The sequence below is a fragment of the Lingula anatina genome, chromosome 5 (assembly GCF_051362555.1).
Source record: "Lingula anatina isolate TDL-2025a chromosome 5, LinAna3.0, whole genome shotgun sequence".
In the NCBI taxonomy this organism is placed as follows: domain Eukaryota; kingdom Metazoa; phylum Brachiopoda; class Lingulata; order Lingulida; family Lingulidae; genus Lingula; species Lingula anatina.
Window position 1 is genome coordinate 21,346,369 of NC_141771.1, and position 21,065 is coordinate 21,367,433.

Genomic DNA, 21,065 nt, shown 5'->3' on the forward strand with positions numbered 1-21,065 from the left:
AAGACAAAAGCCTATAGCTACTAGTGCTAAATTTCATTTTCAGATAAACGATCAGGAGTCCGACTTTGTATTTTCAAAATGCCAGAACTCCCAAGTGTCCATGAAGTTTAGATGTCCCATGTACACACGCCTTTTGGAAGTGGTTAAATTTCCAGAGTACAAGGTAAAAAATATAATTTAATATAATTTACGTATGATGAAAATGATTTTCTTATCCCACATGTATTTGTCTTTACTGTTCATGTGACAACCTCCAGTGATTTGACACGCAATTATCTATTTCATGCTCGAGGACTGTGGGGTTTTTTATCTGAAGATTTATTACTCCCTTCATGTCCACCCTCGCCAATGACTCTAACACCCATTTTGCCTCCCTGAGAAACTCAGCATCGCAATTCTTCAAACCAAAAGAGAGTCCAATAAAGAAAATGTTAATTGTGGAACCAAAACTGCATTATTCCTTTGGTTTGATGATTAATACTAATAACTAACTTTAGAGAAATTACCTGGTATATGTGCTTTCGCAAAATAAAACAAAGAAATCATGTTAAATTATGTTTTTTTTTCAGGGATCTCCAAAAGGGGTGCAACCAAACTTGGAATCTTTTCAGGCCTGATGAATGCAGAATTCTGTGTTAAAATTTTGAAAGACTTCCTTCTTCCATTCCTAAGTGAAACTCTCATCGCTTTTTTCAAAACAACACCAAAACCCACACAAGCCACTTGACCAAAGAATATTTTTGGAAGAAAATGGTGTCGACTGGACCAAGACCCCCCTGAAAGCCCCAACTTTAACCCCACTGAACTGCTCTGGGCTGAGATGAAGCATCACCTGAGGAAACACCAAACCCAAAAGAAAAGAAGAGTTGGCTGCAGGTCTAAGAGACTTTTGGAGAACTGTGGACAACGAGAAATGTAAGAAATACCTTCTCCACCTGAGAAAAGTCATGCCAGTGGTGATTGAACAGTAAAGACTGAGTTATTTATCCACAAATAGGTTATACAAAATTGAAATTAAAGGTTTCGTGCCAGACCATCAGAATGGCTTGAACAGATCACATTCTTCAGAAAACATGTCCTGCTAATGATACGTATCTTTATGCAAAATACACAAATTAAAAGCTCATTTTGTAAAAATTAGGCTTTAAAAAATGTCCTTTTTGCTCAGTCGGGGAGTTAATGAGCTATGTGGTCACGTGGTCTGATGATGACATACAGGCCACCAGAGTAGAGAGCCAAGCAGGTTAAAGAATTGAATAAACAGGAAAATGGCTTCACACGGCTTAAAGAGGTTTTAGATTCCTCGGGTAAGAGATTTGAATGTGTATGTACTGTTATCAGGAGTTTGAAAAGACAATGCAGCTCAGTTGAAGTGGTGGACATTTATCTCTCTTTATTATTCAAAAATATATTCCAGGTGTTTGTGTTGTTCATGTCATCCAATGTCTGATGGACTAGAATGCATATGTTGTCATGAGCTGAGCCCCATAGAAGACAGACTAGAAAATGAAAATTGCACCACGCATTGCACATGGCTACCTTCACCAGTGTGTATCTTAACAGAGACATGATTGAAGCTAGGATCCAAAATAAAGAGGATAAGACAGTGGCTCAAACTTCAAAGGGAGTCTCCCGCGGCACGCGTCTCATGATGCCTTCGGGTTGGTACGGCGAGCCTCGTTTTCAAATGACAAGGTAGCTTGTCTACGGCAGAGTGAAACGAAGGTCCCGCTTTAGACGCGTTTTTTTCATTGTATCCGGAGAATTTCGTCAAAAGACAAGAGGAGCTGATTAAGGAATATGCAGTGAAGCACCGTGAGTATTTATATTGCAGTTTGTAGCTTCAATAGACAGTAATATCAATTTCAATATCCCCGTCCGTTAGATTTGCAAAGATGGCGGGCAAATTTACACTGCCGTGCATGTTTACGCTCTCGTTGTTATTTGGCGGATGCACTTTCCGAATATTTGTCAATGCAGAGTTATTCGGAGTACAGTTTTGATATGGCAACACCTTGTAATGTGGGAAACGAAATAAGTTGGATTGTAAAAAGAGCGTAGAAATAGTGCCCCCAACGCCAATAATGGCGGAGCGATAGTTCTGGGAGGTAGTTTACCTATACAAAAAAACTTTACATGGGACTGGCTTGCTAATTTTAAACCCACATCTATATTGTACGTTTTATAACAAAAGACGTTACGATGGATATTAGTGGATTAGAGTTTTTATTCCAGAGATATCAAGGACTTAAATTGCCTAATCACTCTAAATTCAACATGGCCGAACGATGTAATGCCGCGGACCCCTTCTTTTAGATACAAATGCACACAAATATAACTGATATGTCTCATTTTAAACCTGCATCTATATTGTATGTTTTGGGACAAAAGACGTTACGATGGATATTAGTGGATTAGAGTTTTTATTCCAGAGATATCAAGGACTTAAATTGCCTAATCACTCTAATGTCAACCTGGCTGAATGGTAAAAAACATGACCTTTTTCTTCATAAAAACATATATGTTATTTATTTTTTAACAATGTGGTCCAGAGTTAGTATAACACTGACTGGTCGGGTACATAGTAATACATATTTCTTTCCTCAGATGCCAATTAAAAAGAGAAAGAAGATAGGCAAGAAGGTTAAGAATGCCCAGGCCAAGAAATATGGTAAATCAGCAAAGATTTCCAAAGACACAACTACGTGTCCAGGGACAAATGACAACAGTGGTAAAGGTTTTTGCATTGTGTATTATACAAATAACCAGGTGAATTTTATAAATGAAACAAAATGTTGCTGTTATATTCTTATTTAATCTGCCAGCTTGCAACCAGAGTCTTTAATTTTGGAATGCTGTGAATGTGGTGTATATTATTATTATCATCTTAGATGCCTGTAACATTAAGTTATTTATGATTATTATTAAAACTGGAGTTCTAAATGTTTCTTTCTTATGCAGAATGTGTCGTGTCAAGTCAACAATCTAGTGAACCTGAGGATGACATGTCTTTAAGCAGCCTGAAGGATGATTCTTCTGACAACTCAGAGACTCAACAGTCAAATGGTGAGAATCTTTTACAATGAATTGCTTCATTTTGATCTACCTTATTCCCTACAACATGAAATTTTAATTCTTAAGGTGCTCCATATCTAAGTGAACTTCCATCTTATTCAATCATTGAAATATTTCATTTTAGATGTTTAATTAATTAAGATTAAGTTATAGATGTTTCCTCACCTCAGGTTGTAGGAATATTACTTGTTAATTTGCAGGTGTGAGTTATAAGAATGGAATTTAGAGCTTTAAATTTGTCTTTCTGTTCTTACATAGAGTGTGCTGTGTCACGTCAACAGTTCAGTGACTGTGAGGATAACATGCCTTTGAGCAGTCTGAAGGGTGTTTCTTCTGACAACTCGATGAATCATGAGTCAACTGGTAAGTGATTGATATAATGGATTGGTTTATTTTAATTATAAAGTTGTTAACATTAAGTTATTTGGTATTATTAAAACTGAATTTCTAAATGTTTCTTATGCAGAATGTGCAGTGTCAAGTCAACACTCCAGTGAACCTGAGGATGACATGCCTTTGAGCAGTCTGAAAGATGTTTCTTCTGACAACTCAGAGACTCAACAGTCAAATGGTAAGTGATTGATGCAATGGATTGGTTTATTTTAATTAATGAAGTGGTTAACATTAATTTATTTGGTATTTTTAAAACTGGAGTTCTAAATGTTCCTTTCTTATGCAGAATGTGCAGTGTCAAGTCAACAATCTATTGAACCTGAGGATGACATGTCTTTAAGCAGCCTGAAGGATGTTTCTTCTGACAACTCAGAGACTCAACAGTCACATGGTGAGAATCTTATACAATGAATTGCTTCGTTTTCATCTACTTTGTTCCCTACAACATGAAATTCATGAAGTGTTAGTCAGTTACATTAGTTCACTTATGAATAATCTTAAGGTGCCATTTAAATAGTTTTATATTTAAGGATATTCTATAGAATTTTCCAGTGACACCTTTATAAATTTTATTGTTTCCAATAACACATATTTTCATTTTTCATTTAGGGTCCAGTATACCAACATTTTTGACAGTCTGCAAACCTGTGCCACTGGGGATTGGCACTTCATGAAGGGTCCATGTAAAGTGCATCTTTACAAGATGGTGTTGGTAGAGGATACCTTGCCTCTATGCAAAGTTACTGTTAGTTTTCGTCAAGATTGTTTTATGTCCATCAATGTCCATGGCAAAGCCATACCCAACGACCATGATATCTACCACACATATGGACGGTACACCAGAACTGCGACTGATGTCCAACGAATTTTAGGATACATTGATCGCTCTTTCATTTGTACTGGAAATCCAGATGAGGACTTCAAGGGATTTGCCCCTGTCTGGAGTGGTCATTCATTTCAGTCCAGTGAAGGTGTGTCTGGTTATACTGAGGGTCCCATGGGTGAAGCCTACACAAGTACTGTTCGGTCCATCAATTGCAGTATGCTCCTCAACCGCCAATCTACCAGGTGCCATTCATGCTGCGCATATCGTTGTGTTTTACGTGCTAAGAGGTCGGACAAGCAAAGATCAAGTGAGCGTTCCCCAGAGCCTTCAGCAACAACTCGACTTGACCTCTTAACTGTTGAAAGCCTTAGGAAAAGGAACAGTGCCCACAAGCAGAAAATCAGAGGGTTGTCAAAACGCCTTGAACAGTTAGAGCAGAAGCTTGCCACATCTATAGAGAGTGATGGAGTGGTACTTGATGACGAGATCACATCTCTTGTGAATACTGCCATGAGAGAAAATAAACCGTCCCCTTTCACAGATGAATTCCAGGCACTGTTTTGGGACCAACAAAAGAAGGCAGCAGAAGCCAAAGACCCAAGAGGAGTGAAATGGCACCCAATGATAATCCGATGGGCGCTGGCAATAAAATTAAAATCTAGTTCAGCGTACGAAGTGCTGAAAAATTCTGGTTTCATACGCTTACCTTCATCTAGGACTTTTCAAGACTACACAAATGTCTTTAAAGTAAAAAGTGGATATCAGAAGGAGGCTTTTGTGCAGATGCAGACAGAAATTCAAAATCTAAAGCTTGACAAGTCACAATTGTATGTTACTCTCTTGCATGATGAAGTAAAAATTAAGTCCGATTTAGTTTTTGGCAAACATTCTGGAGAGTTAATAGGATTCATAGATTTGGGCAGTTTAGGAAATGACATGTCAAATTATGAAAGGTCACTGAAGGCAGACACCGAGTTGGTGCCAGAGCTTGCCAAATATATGCTGGTAGTCATGGTAAGAAGTTTAGCATCTAACTTCAAGTATGTGCTGGCTAGTTTTGCCACTGTAGGCATTAGTGCAGGTTACCTTTTTCCTATTCTGTGGGAGGGCGTTGAAAGGTTGGAATACGTAGGAGTGAAAGTCTTGGCCATTACCTGTGATGGGGCCTCCCCTAATAGGAAGTTTTTTAGATTGCACAGAGTTGATGATGACGCAACTGTAATTTACAAGACCGAAAATGTCTTTGCTAGAGATGAAAAAAGGGACATTTTTTTCATATCTGACCCACCACATCTTTTGAAAACTGCACGAAATTGTTTTTCAAATTCACATGGTCATAAAGAAGTAGATCAATGTGGCGAAATGGGCATGACATCTCTTGGCAACATGTAGTGAATTTATACGAAAGAGAATATCTGTCAGGCCTGAAGGTGAGGTATGCTGCACAAGTTCTGAGCAGCACTGTGGCCAATGCCCTTCAAGTAACAGGTGGTGTGCAGGTCCAAGAAACTGTTAAATTCATCAGGATGTTTGATCGATTTTTTGACTGTCTTAATGGTCGTTCACTCCATGAACACATCGCATCCAGAAAACCAGATTTGGCTCCTTATACAGATCCGCAAGATGAACGATTCAAGTGGCTGGAATGTGACTTCCTGGAAGATCTGAAGGCATGGAAAAGGGAAGTAGATGCTAGGCCAGGCTTTTCAAAGTCCGACAAACAGAAGATGCTGCTCAGCCCTCAGACTATGGAGGGAATTGAATTAACAGTCTTGTCTTTTATAGAATCCTGCCGTTTTTTACTGAGCAAAGGAGTTGCTTTTGTGCTAGCAGACCATTTCAATCAGGACCCCTTGGAGCAGTACTTTTCCATGCAGAGAAATGCGGGTGGTGCCAATGTAAATCCAAACGTATCATCGTTCCACCACAACACGTCAGCAATTAGAATACAGAAAACATTTGCCATGGCATCATTTCGAGGAAATTCCCGCCAGGCACAACCACAAAGAGAAATTGACAGTACACCTCTAGCCAAAAGAAGAAAGATCATCTAGCACTTTTCAATGGGGGATACCAATTATTATAGAATGTTGTAGAATGATAGGTAACTTTATTAGTATTAGTATTAGTTATTCATACATCAGCCCATGTGTCACCAGCTGGGACTTAATAGTTAGCATCAGTGTTCTTTTTTTTAACTCTATAAGCCATGATTAATAGATAAATGGTGTTGTGGTGACAATTTTGTTGATCATAAATGAAATGTTTTGAAGTTTTTTGGGGTTTCAATTTGTTGATAAACTTAGATAAGTAAATGTGTACAGGTTACATTTAACAGGCTGCATCTTATTGGGAAATTACAGTGATGAATTGCATGAACAATTGAATTCGTTTAATAAACTTATTTGAACTGTACATCTGGATTTTTTCACTTAGTGTTTAGGGGGAGAGAGAACTTTCAAGAGATATTAACTGTTCATTTTGGCCAAAAAATGGCTTTTCCTGGGGTAAAGGACAATTAACCCGTGCTAACCAATGGTTTGTGAATTCATTCTGACATTCAAAGTTAGTCCCTGATTTTTTTTCTAAAAGTTTTCTTTTTGTAGTATTTTCTTAAGAGATTATTACAGAGTGCAGACATCTATGGAGAACACACAAAGTGATGGCAAGCATAGATTTCAGAATAATTTGATTAACCGCTGTTGTTGTGGTATAATAGCATTTATTTTATTTCTATGATCAATGCATTCATTGTGAAATTTGGATCTCTTAGACAGTTAAATGACAGTACAACGCAACAGAAAAATGCAACAAACCCAATGTCTATTCAATCTATCAAATTACACAAGAAATCTGAGTTGAGTGTAAAAAGAGTGCTAAAGAATTTCCTTTACAAGATACAGTAACTATTTACTAACAAATCATCTACTTAACACGCCCTAAATAATTTCCACCTCGGATACAAACAGTAATATTCTACTGTCAAGTAATCTCTTAAAATGCACTAAAATATAACTTTCTACATTTGACGTATATATACTGTTCACATCACTTCACAAATACTTAATGTTCCCAATTTGACTCATTTTGAAGATGATTTATTCTTAAGAGATTTTCTTAGCCCCTTTTCTTTCAGAGTAGTTTTTGTGATCTGTTGGTACTTTTCCAAGAGTTTTCTTCGAAAAGAGTTCCCTCTAATGGTACTATAAAGACATATGAACATGTACATAAGGTCCATTTTTACCTTGGTTGTTGCACCTGTTGTCAATTTCTCCCAGTAAGAAAGAAGTAAAGAATTTTTCAGAGCAGAATCCCAAATTGGAGAAGTTAAATTGCCATGATGGTAGTGAATGAGGGTTGGTGTCGAGAATTGTTTGCTAACAATCTCCTCAAGCAATCTTAAAAACAGAAATAACTCATCTGATATGTGAAATAGGCCTCCTCTATCAAGAGTATTTACCCACTTACATGTATTCTTCAAATACCCAGCAGCCTGACTGCCTTTCCCCATCATCATTGTTTTAATAATGTCACTGTAATGAGGCTTATTCTTTTTACATTTATCCGATAGCTTTCGGCACATGGCTCCTCCCACATATCTCAATGCTTGTTGTTCCAAGTTTGACAATGAGGGTTTGTCAACGAATGAAGAATATAGTTTTGTGTCCATAGAATCTCTGTACTTAACAGTCTCTTTAAAAAGTGCAGTCACTAAGGTATGAAATGTTTGCTTGAAGGCAAATGAGCAATAATGCAGACCAGTGATTTCAGCCAAAAATGTAATTCCCTTTTTAGTAAACTCGGATTGTGTCCTGAGTAAGTGAAACTGTGACCACATGCCTTCCACCTGTGCACTTGGGAGGTTTTTTTTGTCCCCAGAAGTCAAAGCATCCCAAATAAAAGTCTCAAGCCATTTAGGAACCTCTGACAATCTTGAGTGAGTGACTTTCAGGATTTCTAGTGCATTCAAACCATCCTCAGATAATGAATAAATGCTGTCCCCCAAAACTACATCAATTGCAGTGAGTAGAAGCATCAAAATATTCTGGGTCAACTTCTCTCTGGACAATGCTGAAGCACGCCCCACTGCTGGCATTGGTTTTCTACGGGAAATATTCTCTAAAGATAATCAGTATAAAAATTAGGAAAAGAATAATACCAATATCTAATACTGATACACAAACATCTGTTTATGTTAGAAACAAAACTGGTAAAACCACAAATGTACATATACTTAAATGTGCAAAGGTACTGTATATGTGGTTAAGATTTTTAAATATACATGAATCTCTATTCTTTATTTAATACTCACTCGCTTTCTTTGTTGGTGGTGGTATGATCTCATCCTCCTCTCCTTCAGAATCATCTTCAAAGCTACTGTTTAAAATACTCTCCCAATCAAAATTTTCATCGTCTTCAAAGAACACAAAATCTTCCTTCCCATACATGGTGAAATGAAAATTGACTCTCCTTATATAAGACCCTGATTATGCAATTTCACAATGACACATGCCAAAAAGTAATGAGTCAGTGACATCTTTTGAAATGCCACCATATAAACACAGGTAATCATGGCAGGGATCGTCCTGGGTAAAAATCTGGTTGGGCCATTTTGGCCCACTTGGTCAAAAAAAGTGGGCCATTTTTAAAAAATGTGTGCCGTGAATTATTTAGCGAAAATTCATTATAATTCAATATTTTTATATGATTAAAAACACTGAAAAAAGGCTCGATGCCATTACTCTTGAGTTCTAAATAATTGTAGTGTGTGGAAAAATTTTCCAAATTAACAATTGTACTGTCCAAAAAATTAATCATTGTACTGTGCTGAGTAATAGCACTGCATGGAAAAGGTTGACAATTCCCATTTTATTGTGAAAAAAAAAGCCATTGCTCTGTAAAGAATTTTTATTTTTCAAAATATTTGCATTCTTTTTTTTAACCTGAAAACAATTGAAGCAATGATCTAAGCTGAGAGAAACCAGTCTTACATATATCTATATTTACATAAAAATCTAGCAAGCAACTACATAACATTACTAAAGTTAGTTGGTATATCGATTAATGTACTTATACATTAAGTATTTGTGATTATTACACTGCTGCAGGGCTTAACGCTTATTTTTCAGGACACCTGTCCGCTCAGGCTTACTGCTGACAAGTTTCACCTGTCCCCCAGCTAATTTTCACTTGCACAGTCCCTCCAACCCCACCTCAAAGAAAGTGCAATTTAATTTTTTTCAATATCTAAGCTGGTTCCTTTAGGTGGATATAATATGATGGGCAGTTTCAAATCATGACTGTGCATCCATTGCGCAATTCCCGCATTGAAAACGATGTTGTCCCTCATTTAGAGACATGCAGCGCCGCTAAAGGTGAAAAATTACAAAAAAGTCTGTTGAAATTTAGTCTGTAAAAAAACAGACGAATATTTCTCCTTTTCACTTATCGATTACTCAACATGCGGCCCGACTGAACTGAGAAGCCATACTTTTTACCCACCTCGTGTAGTTAGGTGTTCTCAGAGGTCCGTGCGCGGCCTGTTTTCAGTGTTTTGAGCATTACGTGATTTTCATTGTGTACTTGTTTCAGTTTTGATATATTTTTGTGAAACGGGTCACATGTCAGCCCTCGCAACATCGCTACGCGCACTTCGAGCGACATCATTATGTAGGGAGATCTTTATTATGAAAAAAGTCTCTGCTATTTGTACGCGCCAAAATGGCGCAGGTTAGAATTTCACTTGCGCCTTTGAGAAAAGGCTCGCGCATTTGGCGCAATCGCACGGCCAAGGATTATCCCTGCATGGTTGAGTGAATTTGTTGTGCCGTTGATTACGGCGTGTCAACTGGTGATGCGTGATCATTTAAGTCACCAGCATTGTTGATGTTCTTTAAGATGTTCTTAGATTCAAACCAACAAGACACCAAGTTTGATTTCCCAGCACCATACTTTATTCTCAAGTCTCCAGTATTCTCCCGAGATCACAACACTCACAACACTGATATTCTCTAACACAATACTGAGCTACTGCACATTTACTACATCTCTCCCTCTTGAGATATGCACCACAATGACTTTAAATGTGCAATTTTTTTTCTTTTTACTTATATAATGACAAAATTAAATAAACTTAAATGTTACAAATACTCAGAGGCACTCTAAATAATCACTTCAGAGTGTAAACAGATCAACAGTTCTCATTAATCCTTTAACAGTCCTTGGTCATCTTACATGTAAGACAATATGTCTCTAGAAAATTTTAATGACAGTAATATTTCTCAGTCAAGTGTAAGTTAGTCTCTCAGGTGCTTTGCGCTCCCTTTGTGGATATCTGCGAACTGGTTGTTTATCAACAGTAGGACTAGCCTCAACATCATCAGATACAAATGTACTGCTAGCTTCAGATTTGTCAGGTAATTTTGCATCACTATTGTCCATTGTATCACCTGATTCATGCTCAATTTGAACAGGTTCTGAATAAAACCTTGGCTCAGGTTGCTCAAATTCAGTCTTTGTTTGATTATCAGATTCAACATTTTCTCTCGAAGGTAGTGTCACATTAACTTCATCAGAAAATGGCATTTCATTTGAAACAGTGGGACCAATTATATGATCAATATGCACAAAGCGTTTCGATCTGCCAATTTGTACAACATATGTCTGAGGTCCACAAACTTTCACAATGCAACCAGAAACCCATTTCTCTTGCCCCCCTCTGAAATTGCGAACTCTGACCTTATCATACAGGTTAAAGTGACGCGACTTGGGACGTTTGTCATGATACTGACATTGCTTTTCCTGTTTTGTTTCAACAGACATAGAAAGGCTGGGTTTCAAAAGAGAAAATTTTGACCTAATCTGACGCTTCATGAACAATTCAGATGGACTGACACCAGTTGTTGAATGCGGAGTTATTCTATACAGCATCATTAACTGGGATTATCTCAGACTGCGGGAACCTTCCCTATTCTCTAACATATGTTTTGTTAGCCCTTGTTTGATAACTTGCACTGAACGCTCAGCGGCACCATTCGTGCTTGCATGGTACGGAGGTATAAGTTTGTGATTTATTCCATTCATTTCACAGAATTTACGAAACTCCCCTGAGGTAAACTGTGGTCCATTATCTGACACAATAATCTCAGGCAAACCTGCTCTTGCAAACCACGAACGTAAAACATCAATTGTTTTCGAAGCAGTAGTAGATTGCATTTCTTCTACTTCTATCCACTTCGAATATGCATCAATCAGTATCAAATAAGAACGATTGTCTTTCTCAAAGAAATCAATATGGACCCTCTCCCACACACGTGAAGGGAAAGACCATGGGATCAGTGGTGCAACAGCTGGCAAGGCTCTGTTTGATTGACATTCATCACATCCAGAGACCAAAGACTCAATTCCAGAATCTAGTCCAGGCCACCACAAGTACCCTCTAGCTAAGGACTTCATTCTAACAATCCCATGGTGTTCTTCGTGTAATTCACGAAGTAAACGGTCACGATAACAAGGTGGTATGATGACACGTAATCCCCAAAGTACGCAACCTTGGTCAACAGTAAGTTCATTTCTGCGTCTAAAGTAAGGCATCAAAGAATCATCTTTGACATAGCTTGGCCAACCATTAAGAGTGAAATCATACACTCTGGACAAGACTGGGTCCTTCATAGTGGCTTTGCTAATATCACTCGCTTTCACAGGTAATTCTTCTGTGAAAGACACACAATGGACAACAAACTCGTTATCCTCACTAGGCTCAGAATTTTTATTTGGTAACCGTGAAAAGCAATCTGCACTTGCATTGTCAGCAGACTTTCTATATTTTATCTTGTAATTGTAAGCTGACAGAATCAAACTCCAGCGTTGCATTCTAGCTGCAGCTAATGACGGTATACCAGTATGTGAATTGAATATTTTCACAAGAGGCAGATGGTCTGTAATAAGAGTAAACTCTCTTCCATATAAATACATGTGGAATTTCTTCACACCAAATATGATGGCTAAAGCCTCTTTCTCAATTTGAGCATAATTCTTTTCTGCTTTAGAAAGAGTACGAGAGGCTGTTTCAATGGGGCGTTCAGAACCATCTTCCATAATATGACTTATGACTGCACCAATCCCCACTGATGATGCATCACAAGCTAATACGATTGGCCGTTTTGGATCATAGGGTGTGAGACATGACTCTGCAGAAATAGCAGACTTGGCAGCATTAAATGCAGCATCACACTCCTTTGTCCAGTTCCACTCTACATTTTTGCTTAAGAGCCTGTTTAGTGTGGACACCTGAGTAGACATGTTCTTTATGAATTTCCCATAAAAGTTTAACATTCCCAGGAATGACTTGAGCTCTGAAACATTTTCAGGCTTGGGCATATTCATGATATTTTCTATGTTCTTGGCACTTGGATGTATACCACTTTCATCCAGTGTATGACCAAGAATATCAATACGTTTCTGAATGAAACTACACTTTGACAAACGCGCACGGATATTTTACTGACGGAGTCTCTGCAGCACACGTTGTAGTGCTATGTAATGTTCTTCTACTGTGTCAGTGGTGATGAGTATATCATCAATAGAACAAGCAGCCTCCTCAATATCATCCAACACTTGATCCATAACGCGTTGAAACTGCTGCGGAGCAGTCGTAATACCATACGGCATTCGCTCTGGGCATAACAAACCAATCAAAGTGTTAATCGTGAGATATTGTTTTGACTTCTCACTCAATTTTAACTGGGAAAATGCTTCGTGCAAATCTATTTTAGATCTGAATTTCCCTTTTGCATGTTTGGCTAGTACTGACTGAATAGTTGGGAGTGGATATGGGTCTTTGTCTAGTACTGTATTAACTGTGACCTTATAGTCACCACATAACCTCAGATCCCCTGATGGTTTTACAACAGTGACTTGTGGACTCGCCCACTTACTACTTTCTACTTTGGTATAATGACCCTTCTCAACTGCCTCCAACAGCTGAGATTTGACCTTATCTTGCAGAGGGTAGGGTACACTATAAGCTTTCTTGAATATGGGAGTTGTACCTTCAGGAATGTAAACATCTGCTTCAAAACCTTTGATTGGCCCTTGACTTGGAGCAAATACATCTTTGTATTGTGACATAAGTGACTTTAACTTTGGGTCACTCTGTACAGAAAAGACATTGGACCAATCTAACTTTATTTTCTCTAACCAGTTTTGCCCCAACAATGCAGGTTTAGATCCCTCCACCACTACTAATGGTAGGTCTACAGACTGGTCATTGTAACTCACTGTGACTGTTATTTCCCCCAATAAACTAAGAGGATTGCCGCAATAAGATGCGAGATGCAAATCTGATTGACGTAAAGGGTGATCTTTGAACTTTGATTCATACAAATCTTGACCAATCAACGTAACAGACGCACACGCACCAGTATCTAGCTCAAAGTCAATAGACTGTGAGCTAACCTGTAAAGCAATAATATACTTGCTACATTTATTTTCATTTACAGTACTGATAGGAGCATGATCAGGTTTTGTTTTGTTCTCTTTACTTCTGCATTTGATTTGGAAATGGTTCAACTTGTTACATTTTCTGCAGATTTTACCCTTGGCAGGACAAACTCCTTTGTGTGGGTACTCTCCACCGCAGAACCAACACTCCCTGAAACCCTGTTTTGGCTGTGTTTTGGACTTGTTATGACTTGGCTTGTGTGGTTTAGGTGCTTGGGCTTGTGCTGATTTTTTCACGGCATAGACTGTGGTAGGACTGGTATCGCCCTCCATAATATGGGACCTTTGTTCAGACAGCTCTAAAGCTCTAGCATGTGTAAGCAAGTTATTCAGTGTGAGAGTCTGGTCACTAAGAGCTTTTCTTCTCAACTTATGGGATGTACATCCTTGTATAATTTGTGACTTAACCTCTCTGTCCAAATTTTCAAATCCACAGTTGGCTCCTATTTGTCTTAGTTTGATATGGTATGAATCAATGGTTTCACTAGGTTCTTGCTTACAGCTTCGAAATTTGTAAATTTCAAACTCAGGATTATGATGAGGTCTTACGTACTGTCCAAAAGAAGCTACCGCATCTTCATATGAGTCCCCTCTGTCTGGCAGATTCTCAAAAATGTCTAAAAATTCCTCACCAGCTAAATGTAAAAGCATGGCTCTCTTCTGTTGCGAGTTTTTGATGTTCAATGCAACCATGAGGTTTTCAAATCTTTCCTTCCATTTTCCCCATCTTTTAAAGACGGTGTTCGGTTCCTGTCTGATGATGAAAGGTGGAAAAGTTGGTATATGCGTCAAGTTTACTGCTTGGGGTTCTTCCTCCTCCATAATTCCTCGTCGCCAATGTGATGTTCTTTAAGATGTTCTTAGATTCAAACCAACAAGACACCAAGTCTGATTTCCCAGCACCATACTTTATTCTCAAGTCTCCAGTATTCTCCCGAGATCACAACACTCACAACACTGATATTCTCTAACACAATACTGAGCTACTGCACATTTACTACAAACATCATTGGTGAAATAGCTTATCTGTATGTTATGATCTATTAAGTACGTTCTGTTAATTATCTAAAGTTTGTTTGTCACAGCGACACTCCGAGCTTGGCCTTCGCCGACAATTTGCTGTTATTGTCCTTCTTGGAATCTTCTAACAAAAACATATTTTACGTACAATAATGTAACATGATACGAAGTGAACACTTCATGTCGCATAGATAATTCAAAAATCGCCGGAACGACTGGCAAAACCAATGCACATTGTCATCTATTTCATGTCTGCGTGTTACAATTACCTGTTATAGCCCTTTTTTCTTCTTGTCTGAAAGCATGCTGTTCTTCATAATATTCCAGTGACAACTTTATTTTTTGTTAAACACAATATCAAAAAAGAACATTATGGTATACAGACCCATTTTTTAATACTTCCTGCAATATTTAACGTTAAAACATTTCACGAAATCAACCGTGTTTTGAAACTTACAACCAACATGGCGGACGGGAACGTAGCAACCGCGAGAATATACGGTAATGTGCGATAACTGCCTGTGCACGCTTCGTCACGCTAGCCTGACCACACGCTGTCTAAGCTATCAAAACAGCTTAACTAGACAATAGGGGAATGTTTACCCGAAGGTATCATGGTTCAAAGGCGATTTGCCGCTTTCTTATCCTCTTTATTTTGGATCCTAGATTGAAGTTAATATGTACCAGAACGTAGAACAGGAAGGACCAACTGATGACAATGTGCCCATGAACAAGTAACTTTTTTACTTTTATTCAAAGTCCTTTTTACGTACATGTCCATATTGCTGAAATAAATTACCGAGTCAGACATAATGATTAATATGAACAAGCACTGTTTTTCATTATTCTAAGTATATGTTATAAGTGCTAAAAAAATTAAATGTAAAAAATAAATAAGTATAAAATAAATAAACAAATATTAAATTACAATTACCACACGGTCTGTTTTGTGGCTGTGGCATTTTTATCTTCATACATTCCTTGCTAAAATTTTCTTATGAACATTTGTTCCAGGTTATTTCGTTACATAGCTTATCGTTCCTTTACAAGGTAGATCCACCATAATTTAGGAAGGAAAAAGAGAATGGTTATTCCATCCTGTGTTGTATATAAAATAGAGGGACATTTCCATCCGAGGAGCACACAGGTTTTAAGTATGCAAGACCAGGATAACTTGGACATCTTTAAAGGCACCAGTTCATGACTGTACTCATGAGACATAGCTTTTTGAAGCGATTACACCAGGAGCCATCCCTACCAAACAATTTTAGTGTTGATGGCCTCACAACTAACTTTTATTGCTCAGGGGGAGCAATGCTCACTTGTTTCTTGTATGATCCCAATTTTTGGACTCTTCTGCCCAACTTTGATGTAGTTTTTTTGTCAGCTAGGAGAAAATGACATCAGGCCAGCAGTGACCTCACCAGCTTCCATTGTTTCTGCCGTCCTTCATACGATCCACAGTGGCACACTATCATTGATTACAATCCCAATATTCAGATTCATTTTATGGGATCAACACAATGTGTAATTATTAAATTGACATGGTTATCATTTGTTTTCTGTTAAATTATTTATGTGTACCACAAACTTGTTTCCTCAGTTTACAGTTATTATTTCGCAATTCTTTGATCCTGGAGTCTTGAATTTTCCGACCTTTCTCTTTTATCTTACATGTTGTCACAGAATCACGTGACCCAGATCTGTTGCTTCATCTTTGCATATTGAGGTAAGGTTTACAAAAATAATTTTTTCTACTAATAGATAGTTTTTATACTTTTTAAAAGGTGGGTGTTAATGCAAACATATATATAGTGTATAGATTGAGTGCTGAATTTACAAAATTTGAAAAATAGATTTCAACATGACCAGAATCCTATAATGATATCGCCATTAAACAAAATTCAATTCATGCTCAATTAATTAATGCTAATTAAAATATGTGTTTTTGTTAGTAGGGTTACGCGAAAATGAAATTAATGTTATCTGCCATTAAATAGTTTAATATTTAAAATAAAATCAATCAATGATCTATTAAAGCTAATTAAAATACGGGTAGAGATTGCACTTATAATTGATAACCTGTACCTCATTGGAGGCATATTTGAAACACCAGGCAAAGTAGCCTCTAATGTTATGTCAGATTTCCCAACATCTGCCAAGTTTTTGAATTTACAGCTAGCAGAAACTAAACAAGAGCTTGTCCAAGTAAATAGTTCATACAAGTAACAGACTGTTCTTTCCAGAAGATCATCTGCTTATGCAAACAGTATTATAGAACAATATAGCTGGTCCCACAGAAAACTTAGATTCAAATGGGCAAATTCAACAAAAATGTTAAGAAACAATAAGATACTTGTAAAGAAGTACTAAGAAGTATTGTATATTTTAATAGAGATTACCATGAATTTATGCTGGTAGGTGTTCTCTTACTGGCCTCTTTGATATATAAAAAACATCATTATCGACTTCAGATTTCCATGGTTACTTTACACTTTCAATTTATCTTCATAAATTACTAATATTTGTAAACAGTACTGAAATGAATAAGAGATAATTTGTCCTGCTTTCATAGATTGTGACAGTGGTGCATGCCAGACACAATGCAATCACAACCAGTCACAATCTCAGCACATGATAGATTTTTAAGGACATCCATCTATACTTAGCAGCAAGCTGGATAAAAACACCAAATTTTGCAGGTGTACATATATAGATACCTTTTGACATACTAAATCATACTAGTCTCCTACCTCTCTGGTTAATAACCCAATTTGGGCAAATAGTTCAAGGTAACCAATTTATGGCATTATATAAAAAATATACACATCTCAGATAATTCTCCATAAAGAAACTTACTTTTGGTGTCTTTGCAATGTCTACCCTATATACCTTTTAATGAATGTACCAGGTCACAAAGTTAAGGTTTGAAAGTCAATCGAAAGTCAGATGTCAAAAGTCTATTTGACCCATATAAGACTGGACAGCAAAGCTGGTAAATATGCAAATACCACATAGCAAAAAAAGCACTGCAATAATATCTATTTTAAATAATCAAATTTTGTCAGGATATTCAATAGTGTTGATTTTCAAATTGAACCTGCCCTAATAACAAATAGTCACTCAGCAAATTTAAAGTGAAAAATCAAACATGAGCCGAGGTCTTAGAAAATACCTCTGAGCATTTGTCATGGGAAAAAAACTTAACCTATTTTTTTAAATTTTATAAGCTCCGAGGTCAGGTAAAAAAAGTGCAGAACTCCGTGGATCCCTGGAAACAGATCATGTCTGAAGACAATAAAGAAATCAGACCTTTCACATAAATAATCCAATCATACCAATTTTCGTTATGAAGCTGGCTAATCAACACATAGCCAGGCAGCAAATTTTATGTAAAAACAAAAAGAGCTTTGCTCTCATGGGGCAAAAACTTAAACAAAAAGACATGACACTTGAAAAAAAAAGTAATCAAGAAGTTATGCAAAAATAATTCAATCATGCTGATTTTCCAAAGAAACCTCCTTTATTAACAAATACAGCCGGCCAGAAAATTTGTAGTTAAATGGGAGCTTTTAATGTGACCTATTTTACTGCTGCAGTGTTTTTTCATGACAAGTGCATAATTTCAAATAAACATATCCTGCATGTATATATGAACATTACACAAATAATGTAAAAGTCAATTATCAGTGGATTTAAAAATCCACAATAAAAGCAATCAAATAAAGCACGGCATGAATGTTTTTGACTCTCTGAATCCAGGCCAAATCCCAGTAACAGTAACCATTTTTGATCAGCCACTATTTAGTACAGTGAGTGCAATTATAGTAATTAATGAACAAAGTCTCAAGGTGAAGGGGTACATTTTAATACTTTGGGGGGGGGGGGGGGGGGGAGGTAAGACAGAAATTACAATCCAGAAGACCCTTGGTGTCATCTCTTAGAGGCCTGATACTGAACAGATCTCTTCTTTCTATGAAGGTCTCACATTGGCTCAGAACAAGTAGGTGATGCTTATCATCTTGCACTTAACCTTGTACAATATTTTGGATCACTAGAGGTTCAAATGATAAAACTTCCATCTTCTCTTGGAGAAAAGGCTTGGGCTACATAAGAATCTGGCCAACACTCATGTTCTAGGATCAGATCATGAAATATTGAAACCTTCATCTACTGTGTATCAGAGTCCATAAGGAGAAAGTATTTCCCTTTCATGTTGAAGCATTGGATCCAGCAGCACCTTTTCTTTGCCTTGGCCCATATTTACTAGGCCAGGTAGGTGTCTGTCCTTAAGTCTCTGCTGTGCAGGACTGAAAATGCTTCAAACTGGCTCATTTCTGAAACAGCCAATTGTTTTCAGCCATCCCGTACAATCAGACCCATGAGCAGGAGAACAATATGGTAAAAAGAGAAGTACAGGCCAAGGTTTAGATTTGACTGAAAGCCCAGCATTTTCAGATGGACAAGCTAGAAGCAACACCAGCAGTTTCTTTAGATAGTCTCTTCCATGGATGCATTGTGTCTATTCATATTGCTACCAAGAAGAATTCCTCAGCTCTCTTCAGAAAAGCCAACAGAAAGATCAATCCTGAGAAAAATTACAGACTTAAATTTGTACAGAATAACATGACTATATGGTCAATTATATATCTCAATGCAAAACTTTGTAACTTCTAGGAAATTCCTGTCCTTTAGGTAGACCTATCATTCCCTCCCTCACTTTCAGATATTTGAAAGCCCTGAGCCATGTGAACAACCAGATCAACCACCAACACATGACTGTGAGGTGCTACATGGTGCAACCATTGTCCACAGTCTTCCTGCCTGTGTCAACACATTGGATGATTATGCTGGCAACATTTTCATACCTTATTTGGATAGGCAACTGAACATAATATGAAGTGTATAACACATCTTCCTGACTCCCTGAAAGAGTCCACAAGTGAGAAGAAAGCAAGATATGCCAAAAAGAAAGTGAAATGCCTCATCCCCCCCCCCAAAGATCTATAAGATAAAACAGAAACTGAATATTCTCTTTTGAAAGATCAAAGATGAAAGGTTGCAAATGGCCTAAATCCAAGTAGGTCTTTTTGACTTCAGTGCTGTCAAATCAGGTTACTGTTTTGTTGTGTTTGATTGCAATGTACAGTGAAAAGGCCAACAAGCCATGCCATGCTGAGCTGGATGTTCAGAGAGAATTCTTGCATTGATCACCAAAGAGTTGCCATACAGGTGGGCAAGTTGGGCAAAGCAGCCATATTAATTTTTTTTTAATCTCAGAAACTTAATTATACAACAAAACACTCAATCAGCAGGGATCCTGAGCCACCTTAGGATCCAGAAAATCCTGGAATTCCACAATTTTTTTTTTTTTTTTTTTTTTTTTTTTTTTTTTTTTTTTTTTTTTTGGTCAAATGGGTAAATTCTCCAAAGATCGAGCTATTATAACTTCATTTTGATTTAGTATGCCAAAAGATATTTGGTACAATATTTGGTGATTTTATCTGTTAAGGCTTGATTTGGAATTTCAAAAAATTTGCAATGTGCCTCCTCTGTCAGATTTTCATAATGAAAAGTTCAGACAAAGTCACCCTACTAATCGGATGGTAAGAATTAATCAGTACACATGTATACTTTTCAATAGTTAATCAATTGAAGAAAAAATGAAACGAAGCTCAGTATTTCTCTCCTTCATACAAAGATCTCCATAAACAGTCCCGAGGCGGTTAAATCGAGGGAAGTACACCTGTGCCCTGCATCCGATCTCCAGTGTCACTGCATTACTTGTTATTAGAATGTGGCAGTTTTACCTGGCTTTCCAGTGTGCAAAAGAAGCCATTCGTGTGTGAGACGTCATCAATTAGTGAGTATGGAAGCAGATCGCTATCGATGTATAATTTTCACGCGGCATTTTAAAGTCATCTGATAAAAATCGATCTCTGAAGTTTCAGTGTAACTAACGTTACATGGGACACAATGAAGAAAAATACACCTTGTTAAGCAAGAAATGTGAAATTCTTAAGAAAACTGATATTAGCATAGACTTCATGACACAAGCTAACCGACAGACTACTTTGGACGCATTGAAGAGTTTTAATATGGAAAGATAGGATTAAATGAAGTTTGCATTGGGCTGGGACACATCATGTAACGTTAGTGAAGGTAATTTTGTGATCATTTTTTATTTAAATAACCTTTCGCACGTTCTGTTTCATATATTTTCTTGCAGTAGGCGTATTTCCTGCTTCAA

General features: G+C 37.3%; 3 protein-coding genes and 1 long non-coding RNA gene across 5 annotated transcripts in view; 1 reads left to right on the forward strand and 3 right to left on the reverse strand.

The window, feature by feature from the left end:
* Positions 1 to 21,065, reverse strand: part of LOC147761875 (uncharacterized) — a 99,420-nt gene that overhangs the window by 59,456 nt on the left and 18,899 nt on the right. The window lies entirely within an intron of this gene.
* LOC106170681 (uncharacterized) overlaps positions 1 to 21,065 on the reverse strand; it is a 170,113-nt gene that overhangs the window by 20,778 nt on the left and 128,270 nt on the right. The window lies entirely within an intron of this gene.
* LOC147761876 (uncharacterized) lies at positions 1,663 to 6,709 on the forward strand. Of its 2 annotated transcripts, none has more exons than XM_087012799.1 (7): positions 1,663 to 1,815; positions 2,608 to 2,731; positions 2,962 to 3,066; positions 3,334 to 3,438; positions 3,542 to 3,646; positions 3,755 to 3,859; positions 6,080 to 6,709. In XM_087012799.1, exons 2-7 carry the CDS (start codon positions 2,608 to 2,610, stop codon positions 6,346 to 6,348), a joined length of 813 nt encoding a protein of 270 aa, XP_086868925.1. In that variant the 5' UTR covers positions 1,663 to 1,815; the 3' UTR covers positions 6,349 to 6,709. The 2 variants fall into 2 exon arrangements, with proteins under 2 accessions (XP_086868925.1, XP_086868926.1); XM_087012800.1 differs by lacking the exon at positions 6,080 to 6,709 and adding an exon at positions 4,078 to 5,163.
* On the reverse strand, positions 6,997 to 8,742 carry LOC147761877 (uncharacterized). The gene is made up of 2 exons (XM_087012798.1): positions 8,607 to 8,742; positions 6,997 to 8,413 (listed from the first exon to the last, which is right to left on the reverse strand). Exons 1-2 carry the CDS (start codon positions 8,740 to 8,742, stop codon positions 7,377 to 7,379), a joined length of 1,173 nt encoding a protein of 390 aa, XP_086868924.1. The 3' UTR covers positions 6,997 to 7,376.